Source organism: Anopheles arabiensis, chromosome 3 (assembly GCF_016920715.1).
Source record: "Anopheles arabiensis isolate DONGOLA chromosome 3, AaraD3, whole genome shotgun sequence".
NCBI classification, from domain to species: Eukaryota; Metazoa; Arthropoda; class Insecta; order Diptera; family Culicidae; genus Anopheles; species Anopheles arabiensis.
The window spans coordinates 47,826,302-47,846,808 of record NC_053518.1 but is presented as its reverse complement, the minus strand read 5'-3'; the positions used below and the strand labels follow the sequence as shown (position 1 = coordinate 47,846,808).

Below are 20,507 nucleotides of genomic sequence, written 5' to 3'. Positions count from 1 at the left end.
AATTTTTGATTCCGTCGTACGACGAAATCGCACGTCCGACGTTATCTGTCAAATCTCATATAAAATTTTGACAGGCCTTCCGATAAAATCGCATCCGATGGAGCACAGACACGGGCCTCACCTTTGTATGGAGCTGCCACTTCTAAAAAGCACGGATAAACGGACAACCGATTAAAATGTACCCGGATAAACGGTGCTCCACTGTAATTTCAAACAGCGCGCACGGCATCATGCTATTTGTTGTGTGGGAATTGGAATCTTTTGACGTTTCCTTTCCATCTTGACAGAATAAAGCTTTTCGAATGTCAAAGTACGAAGCTTCATTCCAAACGCTCCGGAAAAATTTAACGCCAGATAACTGTCCGATTTCGAGAACGAATTAAATCGAAATTGCATCCTTCCTCCGACAATTTGCAGTAATATTTAAAGTTTATTAATTTCTGTAACAAAAAATATACGTTTTGCTCACAAGAAAATATTGGAAGAAACCAAACTTAACTTCAACCAGATGCAGTGTTCAAGAATGTTTCGATTGGTAACGATTGCAGATCCGTCCGGAATACAGCTTGCAGCTTTGTTGTAAGAGCAAACGCTGAAAAGTACTCGCATTATCAGTTAATCTTTTTTTTACGTAGAAGTGACTCGGTTAATCTAGTTATGCGTACGGCGTTTTGTTGCTTTTTGTCGCCTGCCGTACACTCGCAGTGCCAGTGATGAGTTGGACAATAGCGCCGCGCCGTTCGTTGCCGTTCCCGCGTCAGCATTGCTAGGGCATTGGAATTCGCGTCATTTGTGTTGCTGTTAGTGAATTAATTAGTTCTTTCAACGTGAAATTTCACTCTATGCCAGTGGGCGGTCGTTGTTCTTTTGTAAGCCAGTGAAAAAGAAACAACCCATACGTGATTGTTCTATTCGCAGGTGTGCTTGGTTTGTGTTTGTTTTATTGCTATTAGAGAAAGTGACGATTGTGCAAGCGTGCAAGGCATGGTAGATTTACCGGCCCCGAATAGTTTTGTTTGTATTTTGGATACGTATCGAAATAACAATCGGTGAACAGTGAAGTGAGCAGCAACAGCATCTCGAAAGTTGCATACGCATACTCTGCATAGCTGAAACACACAGCACAGCAGGCGCAGGATGGCACATCATCAAGGGCAAGAAGTCGGCGTACAGGATTTTGTACTGCTGGACGCTGTTACGCAGGACAAATTCATGGACAATCTGAAGCGAAGGTATGTTTTCATACAAATAAACCGCAGATGGGTGTGGGTGTGATACTTAAAAATAGAAATGGAATGCAGAGAAGATGTCTCTAAATCCAGTAGCACTGAAACATTAACACGCTTGAAGAGACTGTGAAGAAGACTGACCAAGGGTACAAAGCAAAAATCATGACCTTATCGAAAAAAAGGTTGATTTTAATAGCAAAATTATAAATTTGACAGTAAAACCATTAAATTAAAATGTTTTATTTGGTTCTGAGAACAATTAAATAGAAAAAGTCTTTTGAAGCCGCCTATGTACAAGCTGTTTCCCATCTTAATGAAACACCGCGAGTGAAAGGATTGCCTTGATCAACCAAATAAGGTGCTGTTTGAAGTATTCTTCAAACGTGCGTTTTTATCGACTCCAATGTGAAGATGCAAGTTGTTTGATTGGATGGATTGACGGTGATTTATAGGCAAAAAGTTAATCGAACACAAAAAGTTAGGTCCCACAAACACCACGCGGCCATGGTGTATAATTATTTATAAAATGTGTCATCTTTCTACCGTGTATGACTAACAAACCGGCCCTATTTGCATATGGCGTGTAGAGCATCGCCGCCCGTGCAATGCTTTAAAAAACAACAGCACATTAGTCATCGATTATTGCAACCAGCGGCAATCACGTCATCACCGTGCAGTTAAACGCCGATTGAATTGACCAAGACGTTTCCCACAGCAACGAGGTTACGAATAAGTTGCCCTTTTGATGAAAAATAAAACCACTTGCACTGCAAATCACACACATACACACCCGTATGCACAAATACAAATACCGATAAGGTGGCATGCTCGGGGATGTTTGGAACACCCCGCATGGTCGATTGGGGGTGTTGATAAGAATACTTGAGGAAGTTTTCTTTTGGCCTTCGTGTTTCGCAAATAGACTACAAGTTAAGTGTGAGCAGCGCGAGCTCACAGAAATAAAACTAAAAGAAAGTAAACGCAAAGATCCGTTCTGTAATAATCCATTCAACAGCTGTTGCGATTGGGCATTCCAGTGATTGGTCTGAATGTGTGAATCATGGGTGAAAAATGGGATAAAACAGAACCACATATGTATTAGGCTCGAGTAGAGCTCCACTCGCACACGCGGGTTTTATTTTATGTTTTCCAAAATGGTACAATCTTTCCACTGCTTACACACAAATAAAACCCCGCGGTGCGCCTTTACGTTGGCCAAGCGCACGGACCGTTTGAAGAACGCAAGTAAACACGGGCGCTGCTGGAGGATCCATCCTTTGCAACCGCGAACGCGATAGCACGGCGCAACCCGCTGACCGTCCGTTGCAACGTTTGAAGCACACGATGAGCGTTTTCTGACAAAACAATAAAAATATACAGTACACAAAAAACCCCTCCGAAGGAGTTGGGTGCGGATGGGAGTCGGTCGGATGTGGAGTGCAAGAAAACGTGCGGTACTTGAAGTTATTGCAGGATGTTTACCCTTTCAATCGGTGCCAGCTCCAGTATCTTTTTAGCACACCGATTACTCTTTATCATGTGGCCGTTTAATACTAGCAAGATAGCCATGGACAAGCGAACCTACCTAGCCTTCTTTGATTGTTCGATTGGTCTGAAAGCTCTCATCGTTAAACCTAACGGCGCCGGTTGGTGTTTGGAAGGTTTAGAGCTATGGGAGATAACCCATGGCAAAATTCAACCGATTATTGATGATTTATATGTCAATGTTTAGTAACAAATATATAATTTAATAAATAAATAAGTAAATAAATAAATAAATAATTGTTCCATGCATTGATGAATAATTAATTTCATTCGAATTTACGGATCCATTCTCGATAATGAACCTTTCATGATTCATCATACAAAACCAATAAATTCTGTGCTGTAAATTGGTCTATTGTCTTGCTTACTCACAAAACTCCAAATATCAAATATATCAGCAAAGCTGAACCGTGGATCGACAAGCGTGGTGCTGTAAAATCGAAAGACATTCCACCGTTGCGTGGTCGAGGGGAATCTTATCATTGGCCGCCCTGCAGATTACACGTGTGATTTGGCAATTGTATGACACAATGCGCGGAATTTGGTGTGGGTAAAGACATCAATATTTTTTTTAGTACGATATTGATAATGATACGGTTTATGATTGATTGGAATGAACTGCTGACTGTGTATAAACACACAATGTTTCTTCAATCTGTGCCGCTGCTCGTTCAAGTCGCAAGTCGTTGAAGCTTCTCCATTCAATGGTACAAAAGCACGTATGACCAAGGTCTTAGCTGCGAGGCCTGACGACGACGAGGGTGGTGGCGATGATGTCAGCTATACAGACGCCGTCTACGGCGACCTGTGGTGGTGGTGGCGGCAGAGCGCTGACGCTTCGCGGCACAGGGTGTTGTAAAGTTGCTATCCATTTCTGCGTTCTGCCCATATCCCCATCATGTGTACGGCCTTCTTAAGCACCGTGGATTTTGTGCCATTGGTGGTAGTAAGACCACGGCTCTAGCGCGGCACGCGTTTCCTCACATATATAGGCCGAATGGTGACCCCCATCGTGTGTGTCCCCTGGTAAACGCTGTGGAAATATGTTGGCGCTGTGGCCAGACCAATCCTTGGGGTTATATGTATGCGAGCGTATTGGTGAACCGTGGTGGAGGGTTCATTCTTCGAAAACCTTTTACATTAAGCTTGTAACGCTGATTTGTATGTGTGACAATCGCCGACAATGATGTACACATGTGTATGGGTCGTAAAACAACTTGAGAAGGTGTGATTAGGATACAATTTTAGCCTTTTTTGTTAGATTCATTGGAAAGCATCATGAACTATTGACTATTAGCTTCACTTTTTTGGACAGCAAAACAAACGACATTTAAATAATTATAAACTCGATGATGAAACAAAAAAGCCCATTCAATTATTGAATATAAAGCTGTTGGAGACTCGAAAATGCATATGTAATAGCTGTGATGCCACTAAATATTTTTTTACATTTTATCTCAACAATATCTGCAATATGGGTCCGATTCCGCACAGCTGTCATATGCACGGCTTAACACGGATTAGAATGGGCCATGTATTGAAATCTCAAATAAAACTCCTTGCTTCGTCTTCAGGATGGATTAGTGCAGAAAATCAAAATCTGCAAATGAAAAGTATACAACAAAATTTAACAGAAAATTAACACACGTTTTAAATGCACTAAAACAAAAAAAACCTCTTAAAAACGTGACCTTTACAGGGTTTCTCTAGCCAGTTCAATACCATAAACAAACAATTCAATCCCGTAAATACATTTCAACAATAACTATGGAGACTCGAATGATATCTCATTGATTACTTTGTGTACGTTCGACCAACATTTGACAATGTTGAATTGGGATTTTACGGATTGGAAATGAAGCTTACAGTGTTGAGTTGGGTAGAAAAAAACCTCCTGTGTGCACATGCCCGTCATGTGTTCAAGCCCGGAATGAACTGAGATCCTCCAATACGTAGAATTGACTTATCTTTACTATGAGTAATCTATAAGTCAGGAAGGCCTTGACCGGTAACGGCTTTTGCGCCATAAAGAAGAAAAAGATGTAAAACCCTCTACGGGGCGTTGGAATGTAGAAAAATACAGTAGATGACCGGTAACTGGGTACTTTTTAACTGGAAGTTCGCTAACTGGAACTAACGTCAAAACCTGAAACATCTGGAGTCTCATGAAGGAAAATTCATCACAAATGTCCATTTTTCCCCACAAATTTGGGGTCTTTTGCCTACATTTGCTATTATTATTAACCGAATTACTATAATTGATAGCAAAATAAATGAAAGAAGTGTAATCTTTTCTTTCAAGGCAACGCCAATGAAAACAACCAATCGATCGAAACATCACTTCAGTTAGCGTATATTGTTCCGTCGAACTCTACACACATTAAATTCAATGTTTTGTTGTTCTTATTTCACCGAAAATCATCGACAACGGTGCAATTCTGCGAAAGAATTTAATGTTTGATGAAATGTTGTATAAGAGCCTAGACGATAGTGAATGTAAACTGATAACACCTGTAACTTATCGATTGTTTTACGATACTTTTGGTAGCATACATTGCCTAGAAAGCTTTGAAAAATATAGAAATTTGTTCAAATGATCGTGCGGCTGCTTGGAATTAGTACACTGCGGCTATAACCACACCCCTATAAACTGGCAATGACTGGGTCAAACTTTGTCATTTATATTAAAATATCATATATAAAAAAATATTTTTCACGAACACAAAGCCAGAACCCGAGCTCGGTTACAAAAATACGATTTAAGGATAAGCAAACTCATTACAATTTTTACAATTCTTACACTGAATCTCACAAAATTTTGATCTTAATTCGGTATAAAATATTGAAAGAATAATTGTGATAAGGGTGTATGCAAAAAAATGGCAATTTCTTGATGTCAAATTTGTAAATAAATTTTGTGTCGCAATTTGAACAGCTTATAGGAAGCTCGTCAAAAATATTAAACAATTTTGACAAATGTATACCAATCAGGATTTTCGATGTAATAAACGATGCAGACAATGCAACAAAACATACATTAATGAAAAAAGCTTACGAAATATAAGTAAAATCAACCTTCTACCGTAATTTATTTAATTGCGCTTATAGAAACTAGATGGTCAAAATAACGTAAATTAGTTATTACTATAGCTACATGCATGATAAAAATAATTAAAAATGCGCTAAATTCCTATTTCTCCACAAACAAAAGCCCCATACCCACCGATATCAAATCTTTTGAAGGTATAGAAAAAAAACATGAAAACTAAGGGTGCGGTTAAACAAATTAGCCGCGCAGTGTATTACAATATAGCATGCACGGGAAATATAAAAACATTTATGAACACATGTTATTCTTTTTGATAAAATAATCCTGATTTTATGTGCTGTTAATTGATGTATGCTTCAAAACAATTGAAAACAAATTTGAATTGACTATTTTTAAGTAAAAAGTCTACGAAGGCCTCTGGATGCTATTGCTCTTGAAAATAAAATTTAAGTTCAGTGATGCTTCCAGAGTTGGGATTCATAATTCCCAAACAACTCATGTAAAATAACAACTCATGTTTGCTAATTCAAATTAACTAGATGGTAACTAACTGTTAGCTCAACAGCTATTTTCTCAGAATCTTTATGCGTAAATATCTGTACTAAACTGTTTTTTTTTTTTGGTTGGTGCTGATGATAATTTAAATAAATGTTTGTCAATGAAATAGATATATCATTACATCTCTTGATATCATGATGTATGCTATGTATTGTGAGTAATCGATGTCGGCTTGTCTTGTGTCGTATGTGTGCTATATTGACAGCGGTCAAACCGAAGGAGTTAAGATTAACAATAACTACGATGTGGATTAAATGAAACGAACTTTTGATGATCGTTTCTCATGTATTGAACGTTTGGTTTTAATTTTACATTGTATATATTAATTCAAAATCAATTCACTTCCCTTCTGAATTAAATTCACTTCAATGATCGTAAGAAACATTGGAGAATCTTTCAGATATCTGCCGCAGCCCCGCAGACTGTAAAATTACTCTAGTCTGCCGCTTTTTGAGTTTGTCAACCCCGGCTCTATTCAATTATCAATGAAATTTTAGCGGTAAAGTAAAAATGAAAGAGAATGGATTTGAAAGAAGACAGACATTTGATTTGATGAACTCTGAAATAAATTTATAGATATATTTTGATACATTTTGTCGAGTTAGATAGCAAAGTTTTTTCATACATGGTTTTACATATATTCTACACAGGAGATAGCAAATTGCTATTTTGTAATTGTGTTGGAAACTTGCCAGTGTTAGACAATATTAGTATATGCTATTGCATTTTGGCGTTCAATACAATGCATTTTTCAATGACCGATCAATAATATTAATCCTTTTAATCGGGTGTAATGAATAAAGATTGGTTTGTATTAGAACGTATTCAACGCGGAAACGCGCTGCAGAAATAATGGATTCAACAAAGTGAATAAATATGAACGTATGCTGGAAATCGATTTGGTGTTTTAATTGCATTTTTTCATATTTTTGGACAAACATGTTTCACACTATCAGTTAGTAGAGAAAAAAAGACAAAGCAAATAGTGATATTCTTTTTTCTTTTGTTAATAAATGCAGAATAATTGTTAATAATTGAGTTTGGATGCGATGTAAGTTAAGTTTGGATGCGATGTAAGTTACATAGCAACAACAAACGATCCTCGAGTTCGTTTTTTGCTATGTAAGTTTGTTCCATGATCCTCGAAAATCTAATTCAAACAGAAGCATCATCAACACGCTGAAATTTAATGCAATTGCAATGCAATGAGTACATATTCAACAGTTTATACGTTTCGATTGCCACCATAAACGATAGTTTTTATTTTTATTGTTGCATGGATAACAATTTAATTTACATCTACCTTGACACGGTCTTAAAATGCAGCTTCGCTAACGGACCAGTATGGATGGGACGAACAGAGCAAAGCTTTCATCGGTAAAAGTTGCGCAATGTGTTAGCAACCGTGATGAAGCGCTCATCACAGTACATTGCGCCATAAAGCCTAAACAACGCGAACGACGTCACAAGAGACCGCAGACTGTTTGTAATTTTTAATTAACCTCAACGGGTTCCGTTTTCCACCGTACAGTGCTGAGGTGCGGATGAGCACCGATGTTACAGCGGACCCGAACCGAAGGAGTGTATCATCTGTCTGCTTTCATAATCCATAATTGATAACAATTCAACGAAAGTGCGATAGATAATGTGCGCAGCCCACAGTGAAAGAGAAAGGTCAAATTTGTGCATTGATGATGAGCGCGAGATGAAATTTTTAAACCGCCCAGTTTTGGTGTCTCTTCATCCTTCCTTTTCCCGCTTGACGTCACTGGAGAGAGAGGGGACCCGTGGGCTGTTGGGCTGTTGAGGGCTGTGGGCTGTTGAGAGTGACTAACCGAGATATACTCCATTGGGCGGTAAAGGCACCGGAGGTGCTAAGACAGCCTCTTCCTTAAATGAGTCGGATGGGTCAGAAAATTCGCGGTTTTGTGTTGTTGTTATGTACTTTTCCTCTAGCAAGTAAGCAGTTCGATAATCAGCAGTTACATGTGATACGTTCTCCTCTGCTTTTCCTTTTCACAGGTTTCAGGCCGGCAAGATCTACACATACATCGGGGAGGTTTGCATCTCGGTGAACCCGTACCGCGAGATGAACATCTACGGACCGGAGTACGTCAACCGATACAAGGGGCGGGAGCTGTTTGAAAATGCGCCCCACATCTTTGCCATTGCCGATGCTGCCTATCGGGTGCTGAAGCAGCGCAACAACGATACCTGCATCATGATTTCCGGCGAATCGGGTGCAGGCAAGACGGAGGCATCCAAAATCATCATGAAGTACATAGCGGCAGTTACGAATCAGGGAAAGCAGGGTGAAATTGAACGGTAAGCCGGCGGGGACCGGGATCACATACCAGCACTCTCGATAGTAATGTTTTGCATTGCAAAACTGTTAACCTCCTCCTTCTGCTTAAATGCGCGTAGTTTTGGCTCTCTCATTATGATGATGGTTTACGTTGTATGTTGTTATACATTGATGGAATTTAGGAGAGCTTTTTACTTCTTCCGAGTTCCGAGCTGCTAATGCGAAGCATTAGAATTAAGTAATTTCTCGGCCGCGTAATGTATACATGAAATTTCAAATTCAATTGCTCTTCTATGTTGTAATACCTCCTTGCGCATTTTTATCCTAGGAAGAATAGGCTTCATAACAAGGTTAAAATATGCTTTTAGTCCTTGTTGGGGGGTGTAGGACCTTTAAAGCGTATGGTTTCGCCAGTCGCTGTTAATAAGCGGCAAATTGAAGGTTCCACAGTTAATTGAGTTGTTTTAAAACCACCCAGCAACTTTTTGTGAGTGAAAAGTTGTGCTTACATCACAGCGAAGACGACGCTCCTTAAATGATGGCAGGGACATGCGAAAAGCAATTCCTTATCGCATGGCACAACTTCGGAAGGACAACAAACCTATTTGAGTAATATGGGCGCGGAAAATGAGAGTGATACTTTGTAAAGTTTTAATCCTGCTTCCGGGTATGTTCACTTGTTTCGTTTGATGAGATGAAGCTGTTTCCTGTTTTAATTTCCCATGTTTTTTTTTACTTGGATTGCTTCTATTAACAAAAGGCTCCTTTTGTTTTCAACAACGAACACACATTACGATGCCAGTGAATGAAAAACTGTTTACACATTGTTGATTATTTGCCAATTATCGTTAGGCTTTTTATTGAAAAAAAGCGTAGTTTATTCCAGCATGCCGCTAATTGGCGTGGCAAAATGCTAATTAAACATTTTTTTCTCCCTCCCATTCTTTTCCATGCTGGCTCGCACTTGCAATGTTTCTGGACTTTTGCGTAAAGTTGTTCCACTCAGTAACATTTGAAAGTTTATCGAAATTTGGAGCATGGCTTTATTCTTGGTTTATTCCGGCCGTGTGGTTAAGCGAGCATAAATAAAATAAATAAAAAGTTTCAACTGTTGGCCGCGCGAGAACTTTTGATACTTTCAATTTTACGCTTTTTGAACACTTCACAAAACAAAATCTGTCTTTATTGCAGCTGTGCGAATTGGAAAGCCGAGATTTATCAGTATAATATACTGTTTGCAGAATGTTTCGCTATGGATTGTATTGAAAAGCAAAAAAGATAATCCATATGCTAACGAAAAGGCACAATGGAGGTACCTTCTGTGGTACGATAATTTTCCCCATTGTATTGCTTCATCCCACAAAAAAAAATCAAGTTCTTTGACAAAATCCGAAAAGAATCATTCTCAATCAGGAAAAATGAACAATCACGAGTTTGCATGAAATTTGAATGATTCATAAAAAACACTGAAAATACTCAACACATCTAAAATGGTTCAACATTATCAAGAGTCTCAGTATTAATTTCGCACATTGTTGCACATTATTCGCTATTTGCAGGGTTAAGAACGTACTGATTAAGAGCAATGCAATTTTGGAGTGTTTTGGAAACGCGAAAACTAACCGCAACGACAATAGCAGCCGTTTTGGGAAATACATGGACATCGAGTTCGATTACAAAGGGGATCCGGTCGGTGGTATTATTACCAACTATTTGCTGGAAAAGTCCCGGGTCATTCAGCAGCAGAGTGGCGAACGAAACTTTCATTGCTTTTACCAGGTATGATTTAGCGATACGAGAACAACCAGCATGATTGGTTGAGCAATTCCTGCCAATATTAATTACATAGATTCCATAATTGTGTACCAAACAATCATAATGATATCCATGTACAATTGCAGCTTTTACGTGGCGGTGCTAACAATGAGCTGCAGCAGTACAATCTAGTACGAGATCCGGCCGCTTATCATTACACAAATCAAGGAAGTACGGAAATCCTGTCGGAAAAATCAGACTATCGAGCGACGACCGGAGGTTTGCAGGCACTTGGATTTAGTGCGGAGGAAATTTCTATGGTATGGCGCACGGTGGCAGCAATTTTGCATTTAGGAAATATTGAATTTAAAAGTAAGCATGCCAATGAATTGTCGCATAGTTTGGGTAAAATTAATAAATGGAATTTTTGTTTTCTTTCTATCTTTCAATCATAGTGAAGGATGAAAAGATTACTATTGCTAACGGTAAGACGCTAGCAAACGTTGCCCAATTGCTGCAGGTGACGGCAGAGGAAATGCGTGCTGCCCTGACGGAGCGTGTGATTGCAGCGCGGGGCGAGATCATGACTAAAAGCCACGACACGAAGCAAGCCGAGTATGGGCGAGATGCGCTTGCGAAAGCGATCTACGATCGTATGTTCACTTGGATCATACAACGCATCAACAAGGCCATCGTAGTCCCAGGCAGTACCACGCAGAAGCGGTACAATAAAGTGATCGGCGTGTTGGACATCTATGGGTTTGAAATATTTGACCGCAACAGCTTCGAGCAGTTTTGCATCAACTATTGCAACGAAAAACTGCAGCAGCTGTTCATTGAGCTGGTGTTAAAGCAGGAACAGGAAGAGTACAACCGGGAAGGAATTGAGTGGACCAATATTGAGTATTTCAACAATCAGGTATGTTCGCGTGCGTGTGCACGTTCGAGCTGCATGATTGTGAATTTGAATGTAATGTTAATTGTGTATTCAATTTTTTACTAGATCATTTGTGCCTTGGTAGAACAAGCTGACAAGGGTGTTATCGCGATCATGAACGAGGCGTGCTTGAATGTTGGCAAAATTACGGACGAAATGCTGTTGGGCGACATGGACAAAAAGCTCTCCCATCATCCGCATTATAGCAGCCGCCAGCTGAAACCGATGGACAAGGAATTGCGCCATAAAGAAGACTTCCGCATAACGCATTACGCCGGCGATGTAATCTATTCGATTAGTGGGTTCATCGAGAAAAACCGCGACACTTTGTTCCAAGATTTCAAGCGTCTGCTTTACGGTTCGCATGACAAGGTGATCAGCTCGATGTGGCCCGAAGGTGCTCAGGATATTGCGAAAACTACAAAGCGCCCGCTGACCGCAGGAACGCTGTTCCAGAAATCGATGGCAGAGCTGGTGGCCACACTTTTGCGCAAAGAGCCACTGTACGTACGGTGCGTTAAGCCGAACGACATCAAGAGTCCGACCGTGTTCGATGATGTGCGCGTGGAGCACCAGGTCCGGTACTTGGGCCTGTTGGAGAATGTGCGTGTACGAAGGGCCGGGTTTGTGCACCGTCAGCGGTACGACAAATTTCTGCTCCGCTACAAAATGATTTCCCAGTACACCTGGCCAAACTTCCGCGGTGGCAACGATCGGGACGGCGTGAAGGTGCTGATGAACGAGAAAAACTTTGGCCACGATGTGCGGTTTGGTAAGACGAAAATATTCATCCGTTCGCCGCAAACGCTGTTTGCGCTGGAGCAGCAACGGAACGACATGATACCGCACATCGTAACGCTGCTGCAGAAGCAGGTGCGCGGTTGGATCGCGCGCCAGAAGTACAAGAAGATGAAGGCGGCCCTGGTCATCATGCGCCACTATCGGAAGTACAAGCTGAAGAGCTACGTGCAGGATTTGGCCGTGCGGTTCCGCAATGCACGTACGCTGCGTGACTACGGCAAGGGTATACAGTGGCCCCAGCCTCCGCTTGTCGGTCGGCAAGCGGAACGGCAGCTGCGGATGCTGTACTCTCGCTGGCGCGCCGCAATGATCCTACGCAAGTATCCGCGGGAAGAGTGGCCCCAGCTGCGGCTGCAGATAATTGCTGCCAGTGCGTTCCGCAAACGGAGAAAGTGCTGGGGCCACGATCGCCGCTGGCTAGGCAACTACTTGTCCATTGTGGCCGAAAACAGTAACTACTCGTCGTACAATGCGAGCGTCCGTAATATAAAGAATGTGGACAACTTTGATACGATCGTGTTTTCGGCGTTTGTGAAAAAGTTTAACAAATGCAACAAATCGGCAGACCGTGCGATCATAGTGACGGACGGAACTATCTACAAACTGGACGGGCCGAAGAACAAATTCCGTAACATGAAGCGAACGGTTGCTATTAGAGAGGTAAGATCATCATCATAGGATCTTTGCACACAACATAAACTAACGATAAATTGATCTTTCCTCCAACAAGATCACATCGATCAGCGTTAGCCCGGGACGCGATCAGCTTGCAGTATTTCATTCACATCATAATAACGACCTGATCGTATCGTTGCAAGGCGAACATCAACCGTTGAAGGAAGATCGCATCGGAGAGTTGGTGGCACATGTCATTAGGCGATACTTTGCGTAAGATTACTCGCATTTTATTTTTGTATATCAGACGATAGAGAAGATTAATGTCAATTTTTTCATCTTCTGTAAATAATTGTAGCATCTGCCAGCAAGAACTACCAGTGAATGTGGCGTCAACGATTCCGCTGCGGCTAGGCAACAAATCTCGCTCTTTGAGTATCGAGGCTGCCGCCGGTCAAGATATGCCAGAATTTACCCATGCCGGTACATTCATCATCTTTAAAGTGCCTGCAGCATATGCCAGTGCCCAGGATACGACCGAAACTTCGCCCAACACGTTACCACAGCGATACTAGAATGATAAGGAAGAGAGTGGAGAGAGAGAGAGAGAGAGAGAGAGAGAGAGAGAGAGAGAGAGAGAGAGAGAGAGAGAGGGAGAAAACAACCGACAAGCAGAAGTGCCATTAATTAATAGTGAAGCGACGATAATCCAGTATCCATCCTTTCCAGGTTGACAACAGCATTAACTAAATTGACACACATATGTTTGTAAAGGTGCATTCCATACATTTGACTTTGACGGCAACGAAAACGGATGAACCGATTGTGATATTGGAGTTGTGCTTGGTGACCGCGCTATGACTTTTAAATGGATCATTGAACGGCATTTTGATGTTACTTATACCAATCATTCAAACAACCACTCCGACAGCCGGCGGCAGGAAGGAAGAAAAGTGATCGAAGGAACAAATCAACGTTTGCGGGGCACCCATTTTCATGGCTTAACGTAGTTTTTCAATTTTTAATCTTTTTTTGATTTTTAGCATGTAAGATGTTCTTAAAGAATGCTTAGGAAGCTGTATTTCGTTTTTTACAACTTTTGCTGTACTTATTAGCTTACAGGGCGGCACATACTTGGTCTGTGCTGTTTCTGCAGATACCGCAATTTGTGCCTTTTTAAAACGTTTCCAGAATGTTGGAATGGCAATAAAAATATAGCATTAAGTGATATGTATTTCCCCCCACGTCAATTAGAGATCCTTGAGCATGTCTGATGCCGGAAGCGGATACATGTTTTTACACGAACCGACAAGAATAAATCATGATTTTAACATAGTGGAATGTGGTTTTTGCTTATTGTGCGGAAATAATTTGCAATCGGCATTAAATATTACACCATTTACACAATAGTTCGTACTTTTTAGAGTATTTATTATTACAAAATATACTTAATAACAACACAATGTCAATGCGAACGATAATCATGCCCGTTGCAGCAACTCAATTAGTGCCGGTCGATCCGAAACCACCCGCTCCACGCTCCGTATCGGTAAGCGTTGGAAGCTCTTCCAAATCCGGATAAGCTATTTTCTCGCAAATAAACTGTGCGATGCGATCCCCTTTCTTAACTTCAAAGTTTGTCTCGGAGTGATTGAACAGTACAACTCCGACGTTGCCCCGGTAGTCCTCGTCGACGACACCGGCGCCCACATCGATGAAGTTTTTCACAGCCAAACCGGAACGTGGAGCCACCCGGCCATAGCATCCTTCCGGCACCTGGACCTGGATGTCGGTCATCACGAGCTGTTTGCCCCGAGCAGGGACCGTGTAATCGTAAGCGCTGAAAACGATACGAAGAGTGGTTTCTCTCATTAGATCGGTTGATGGGATGCGTTGTTGATCGTTTCATTACCTTCGGAGATCGTAGCCCGCTGCCTTGGCGGAACCTCTCGTTGGCGCAAAAGCGTTTTCGGTGAGTTTAGCAAACTTAAGCACGCACTTTTGTTCAGGCATTTTTGGTTGGGAATGTACTGCTGCAGCGGTTGTAAAAATGAACTGGCGTGAAACAACAGATGCGTGACTATTGGCGCGAAAGCAGTGGATTGGTTTGACAAGCTTGAAGAGCCACATAGTGCTACGACCGGACATTGTTGAGGAATGAAAAAAAAATTACAAGGATCATATATCGATCCTTGGTGAAAAATGTGCAAAATTGGTGCAAAATGTGTTCAAAATTCAAAACTTTTGAAAAAATACACAATTAAAAAATCATGTGATTGTATTTATAATACTGATAATAATGCCGGATTGAATGAAAACTGATTTAATGTAAATGACATATTCCACATTGACTTTATGACCAATTCCATGTACAATACGCAACCATAGTGCAGTGCTCGAGTTTTTAAAGAAAAAAAATTGTAGAATTTATTTTTTCAAGTAAAACTACACGATTGGCAAGTTGATTAAATTGGCCGCTAAGATTTAAATAGTCGAGTAGTTCAACGGGCAGACCATTTTTATGAAAATGCTGTCCTGTGTAGTTTAACCACCGTCGGTTTAACTACGCGGAAAGTGCGCGTAAAAATGTATTTGTGTCATTAGGAGCACCGTAACTTGCATTTACGCATTGTACTAAACGATGTTGACGAAGAGCAAACATTATAAGTTCGAAATTAATAAAAAGTTCCTTTCTTTCTGTTGTTTTATGTTTTTCTGAACAAATCGATATTTTTGTTTTGTTTTACGAGAGCATTTTGAAACATACTTTCTTTTTTTAATTGCAGTTGGAAAACGGTGCACCCTGTAGTAGTAGTGGTTGTAGTAATAGTAGTAATAGTAGGTTTAAATTATTGGTTTTGTACATGCAGTTTATGTTAACTTTCCTCATTATTTTTTTTTATATTTTTCTTTTGGCATTGCCTCATTGTATTTTTGGATAATTCCTTGTCTTTTCTATTATATAGAGCAGTGATCGGCAAAATCGCCGCAACGTTCAATCTGGCCTACGAAAATTTTTGCGCGATTTTGAAAGAAGAGGAAGAACCTATTTGTATAAAAAATTACCAATCATCCATTAGGATGACGTTTTATACTGTCGAACTCTTCCAAATTTGATTATCATAACATGGATTGGCGGACTAATCAATATGGTCAAACTCGAGGAGAAATTTCCCGTATGTATTCCCGTAACTAGGTACTTCTGCATGGCTATGCTCACCTCCATTTGAAAATAGGAACGAATATTTAAAACAAAAACCTTGATTGTTGTTTTTACGCGAACAACGGACGGTTACATACTGTTGCTTTTTATGAGTAGAACAATTTTCTATGAGCTTTTTTTTTAATAAATGCGCTATCAATTTGTCTGACATGGCATTACTTGTCCGTAAGGCTTTAGAATAGTAACTGAATGTACGTTTGTCTCGATATTTTTTCAGCCGTTAATGCTTTTGTATCATTTCCATAATATCCTCAATAAGTTTTGCAGCATAGGAGAAGGGGTTCATTAAGAGCGATATTGCTCTAGCTTTGTTGTTTGGAATATTTAATCATTTTTATTCACTATGTTGCTGACTCTTAACTGAAGAATCTTTTCAATGAATTTTAATAATTGCAATTTAATAATATTAATTTGAACCTTGATATAATAATTTAATTAAGAATAATAATTAAAGAAAAAATAAAATGTAAACAATCGCATTGCTTAATACCACAAACCAGTTATTTTCTTTCTAAACTGTAATAATATAATCATTTATATGTAAAAGGAAAAAATCTGCATTCTCCTGGCCTGCGGCACTCGATCATTTAGGCCGCGGTGTCCTCGACTTACTATTCGATAGTTTAATAGGGTTTTGAATAGAAATGTATACCTGTAAATGTAAAAATATTAACTTTCTTCTTCTTCTTCTTTGGCTCAACAACCGATGTCGTTCAAGGCCTGCCTGTACCCACTTGTGGGCTTGGCTTTCAGTGTCTAATTGATTCCCCCCCATAGCAGGATAGTCGCGCGTATGGCGTATGGCGGCGCGGTCTATTTGGGGATTGAACCCATGACGGGCATGTTGTTAAGTCGTACGAGTTGACGACTGTACTACGAGACCGGCTCAACTATTAACTTTCATTGATTGGTAATTTTTATAATTTTGAATCTTCGAAACATCGAATGTCTTGATTTCTTATCATCAACTTAAAATAGTTACAAAGATTGGAGGTTAAATAGCAGCAAAGAAAATTGTTAGAAAAAGCTATACTTAGCGTTATCATTCGCGAAAATATTCAATTTGATTTTATATTTGTGTACTTTTAATGATTACTAAATGTAGTTTGGGTATCAGCATATATCAGCAATCGGCAAAGTACGGCTCGCGAGCCGCGTGTGGCTCTTTACTGTTTAGGTGGCGGCTTTAAACCGCTCATATATTCCATATGAAATGCATACATTTTCTATTTTAGTTTATCTATTCGGCTGTTTACGTGGAATTTTACGAACCTTTTTTATAAGATTTTGTTTTTTTGGTCGCAAATTTTGCCGATAGCTGTATTTACGTATCTGTATTTACGTCTAGACGCCGTATTTACGTATACGTCCTCCTACTGAAAGTTTTTAGAATTTTACAAAAAAGTGTTTGAATATAAAAAAGATTTAATAAATAGTTTTAATAAATTGGCTAGATAATTCACCAAAACATGAGTTCATTGTATATAATTTATTTTTATTGTTATAGATAACTTATTTGAAGTTATTATTTAAATTTGAAGTTATTTTAATTTTTACGTTGAAAACGATAAAACGATTATCATCGAATAATGTCATGGGTGTAGCTTGGCAATTAAAAAAACAACAACATCTTACATGATAGCATAATGTATCGCTCCACAAACATCTACGTCACGGCCAACGGCCGCACAGGGTTGGCATGGTTGGTGCGCCTTAAAATAATCCGTTAACAGTGCTGCACCGCAAAAAGCGCAGCTAAGAAGGGATCAGTTCATCGGCACCTGCTCCACGTCAAACGATAGCCCTCATTGATTCCTTGAGCGGAACTAGAGACACCTAACCCATCATCTCGCGCAGGGGTGTTACTTCCTGCTCGCTGCACCCGATACCGATGCTGGTGGAGGTGGCGTTTGCGGTGGCGAACGGAATTGCAATTGCAACACGTACTCCGCCGCTCCGCCGTTCGCTTCTAAGCGCAGCCTCTTGTTCGCCGCAGTCGCAGCCCGCCGGGAGCACGGTGGCCACGGTGGAGTGCATTTCAAAATTAACATAGGAAGCACTGCTCGCTCCAGCTGTACGCCCCAATCGGCCAGCAAGCCAGCCAGCCAACCAGCCAGCCCTTCGGGACCAGCAGAAGGAAGCCTATCGAAATCGAACGGCGAAATGGCTTGGTGCCGGCCGAGTTAGGCATGCCAGCTGCACAGCCTAGGCTAATTAATTGAAGGGAAAGGGGAGCGTAATTTTCATGTTATAAAAATAATAAGCGAAACGGATGCAGTTGACCTGCGAAAAGATCAGTACGCTCACTGCGTGGTCCGTACGATCGGGCGGCAGAAGCGAGCGGCAGCGCGTTAGGATGGGCCGGGCGCGCGATGCTTCGCTGACTCGATGGGCACTGGCGGCGTGGGGTGGTGCAAATTTCTCCACCCTTTGGGCCACCGCGTTTTGGGGGATGAACGATGGCATTGGTTGCGATTTGCGGGCCAGACCGAACCGGAGCAGGCAGCCCTTGCAAGCAGCCCCTTGCACATAGTGATCGTTTCGATACGCTCCTTTGAATCCGTTCACTGCAGGGCCTAGGCACCAGGGAATGGGAAGCCGAAGGTGAATATGAATAAGGTGAATAATGCACCAGCGCAGGCAGGCAGTGGAAGGTGAGCATGATGCATTCTTTTTTCCCTTCCCACCAAACGCTCCCTCCCTGCTGCAGCGCTTTCCCTTCCAGCGCAAGACTAGATCGTGGCCATGTAGGGCAATTGTAGGGGAAAATGAGATCGCGGCAGGAAAGGCCTTTGGAGGTGGCGGTTGGTGTTTGCAGATGACTCCTGGTTTTTGTGCCGGAGAGTATGGACGCACGCGGCCAGCCCAACACCTACCACCCTATAGCCTATCATCGTTGCCGGTGCAGTCGTATGCAACGGAGCTTAATTAATAGAAGATAAGCATTATGAGGCGTACACAGGTGGCTTATGTGAAGTTGCGGTGGTTGATTTGCTGGAGGCAAACCGAAACTGTTGCGACCGGATGCACCGGAAGACACGTAAGGGTAACACACAGGCATAGAACATTGGCTGGGATGAGCAAAACTGTGTAATCAGTCCGAGCTATGCGACGGAGTGCAAAAAAATCACAAAATAAAACAATACAAAAACAAAAGAAAAAGATGAGGTGAATGATCTGGGACGCTTTCGATGGAAGGGCTTATTTGATGAATGCAGAAACGGTAGACAAAAAAAACTATTTTATATTCCATTACACTTACCAATGTTGGTTGCATGTACAAAGAATGTAAATGCATGAAAGATAGCTCTTCTTCTATCTATGTTCTACATTTTGTTGAAATACTGCCAAAACGGGATGAACGATGCGGATGGGAAACAATTCACAGTAGAATTTTGCTAAGACGTTGCAGAGGTTTACAGAGGAACTTTATGTAATGCGAATTGGACATTTACAGCACCCTTTTGGACAGACTCAGTTGTAATCCAATAGAATGTGTGCATATTAAGGGGGCTGTCAAAAAAGGATGCCGTAGAAAGCCGTCAAGAAAGTGTCCAAAGATTATGATAACCCTATAAGAATGCCATTACATTATTAACCATTATAGAAATACTAGTTTTAGAAAATAGTATAAAATACAACTTGTAAAATTCAAATATCACTCATTGTACTGTTTTCAATATTTTTTAAACACGATCACCCTGGCACAAATCATGCATAGCATTGTTTAAACAACATCTTACTGGTAACCTGACGTTACCTGAAGATTAGTGATTGGCGTTTAGGAGCGCACCAACGGCTCCGGAGCTGGCTCCGGACTAACGGCTAAGCACCAACGGATCCGGTGCCGGCTCTGCTCCGACGGCTCCGGAGCCGGATCCGCACCCACGGCTCCGTAGCCGGCTCCGGACTAACGGCTCTGCACTCAAGGCTCCGTTCCAACAGCTCCGGAGCCGGATTCGGGCCCACCGTTCCGGAGCCGGCGACGAATCAACGGCTCCGGACCAACGGCTCCAGACTAACGGTTCAATAGAGACATCATTGTATGATAGCGTAATAAAAAAACGAATTTATATTTCTCGCACGTGTGGAAGCTAACACACGATGTGATTGCAGTATTGACATGCATGACGTTGTGTAGCATTCGTTGGTCTCGTCTTTCTTAACAATATTGAAAACTAATCGATGTTTTTTTTTGATAAATTCTTTTAAACATGACCTACTCCGCTATTTACGGATTTCCTCGATTGAAACTTCATACAAAAAGTTCTTATGGTCCTTTGTGTTAAAACTAGCTCCGGAGCCGTTGGTGCGCAGCCGGCTCCGAAATTGTCTGGAGCCGGTCGGAGCCGGCTTCGGAGCCGTTTTGCCCATCACTACTGAAGATGTAGTTTTTTTTTAATGAAGATATAGGATTTGACCACTTTGACTAAATTGTCTATTTTAATGATGTACAACACACGTTTTTGTGGTGTGTTCTATGTTCTACA

The 20,507-nt window shown here is 41.1% G+C and overlaps 2 protein-coding genes across 3 annotated transcripts; one reads left to right on the top strand and one right to left on the bottom strand.

Annotated features, from left to right (window-relative positions):
* The first annotated feature begins 464 nt into the window (after positions 1–464).
* Positions 465–14,129, top strand: LOC120901463 (unconventional myosin ID). Of its 2 annotated transcripts, XM_040309433.1 has the most exons (9): positions 465–800; positions 919–1,232; positions 8,404–8,706; positions 10,246–10,465; positions 10,588–10,813; positions 10,897–11,360; positions 11,445–12,839; positions 12,910–13,067; positions 13,153–14,129. In XM_040309433.1, exons 2-9 carry the CDS (start codon positions 1,138–1,140, stop codon positions 13,367–13,369), a joined length of 3,078 nt encoding a protein of 1,025 aa, XP_040165367.1. In that variant the 5' UTR covers positions 465–800; positions 919–1,137; the 3' UTR covers positions 13,370–14,129. The 2 variants fall into 2 exon arrangements, with proteins under 2 accessions (XP_040165367.1, XP_040165366.1); XM_040309432.1 differs by having other exon boundaries at positions 465–1,232.
* A 75-nt stretch (positions 14,130–14,204) lies between these two features.
* On the bottom strand, positions 14,205–14,908 carry LOC120901464 (deoxyuridine 5'-triphosphate nucleotidohydrolase). The gene is made up of 2 exons (XM_040309434.1): positions 14,707–14,908; positions 14,205–14,634 (listed from the first exon to the last, which is right to left on the bottom strand). The coding sequence occupies exons 1-2, from the start codon at positions 14,805–14,807 to the stop codon at positions 14,295–14,297; spliced, it is 441 nt and encodes a 146-aa protein (XP_040165368.1). The 5' UTR covers positions 14,808–14,908; the 3' UTR covers positions 14,205–14,294.
* Positions 14,909–20,507: the final 5,599 nt, after the last annotated feature.

Excerpts from the sequence above, each read along its gene's own strand:
- LOC120901463 (XM_040309433.1), top strand. The coding sequence starts at position 1,138 with ATGGCACATCATCAAGGGCAAGAAGTCGGCGTACAGGATTTTGTACTG. Across the intron at positions 12,840-12,909 it reads GAACGGTTGCTATTAGAGAG|ATCACATCGATCAGCGTTAG; the intron begins GTAAGATCATCA and ends TCCTCCAACAAG. Across the intron at positions 13,068-13,152 it reads GTCATTAGGCGATACTTTGC|CATCTGCCAGCAAGAACTAC; the intron begins GTAAGATTACTC and ends AAATAATTGTAG.
- LOC120901464 (XM_040309434.1), bottom strand. The coding sequence starts at position 14,807 with ATGCCTGAACAAAAGTGCGTGCTTAAGTTTGCTAAACTCACCGAAAAC. Across the intron at positions 14,635-14,706 it reads GCGGGCTACGATCTCCGAAG|CGCTTACGATTACACGGTCC; the intron begins GTAATGAAACGA and ends TATCGTTTTCAG.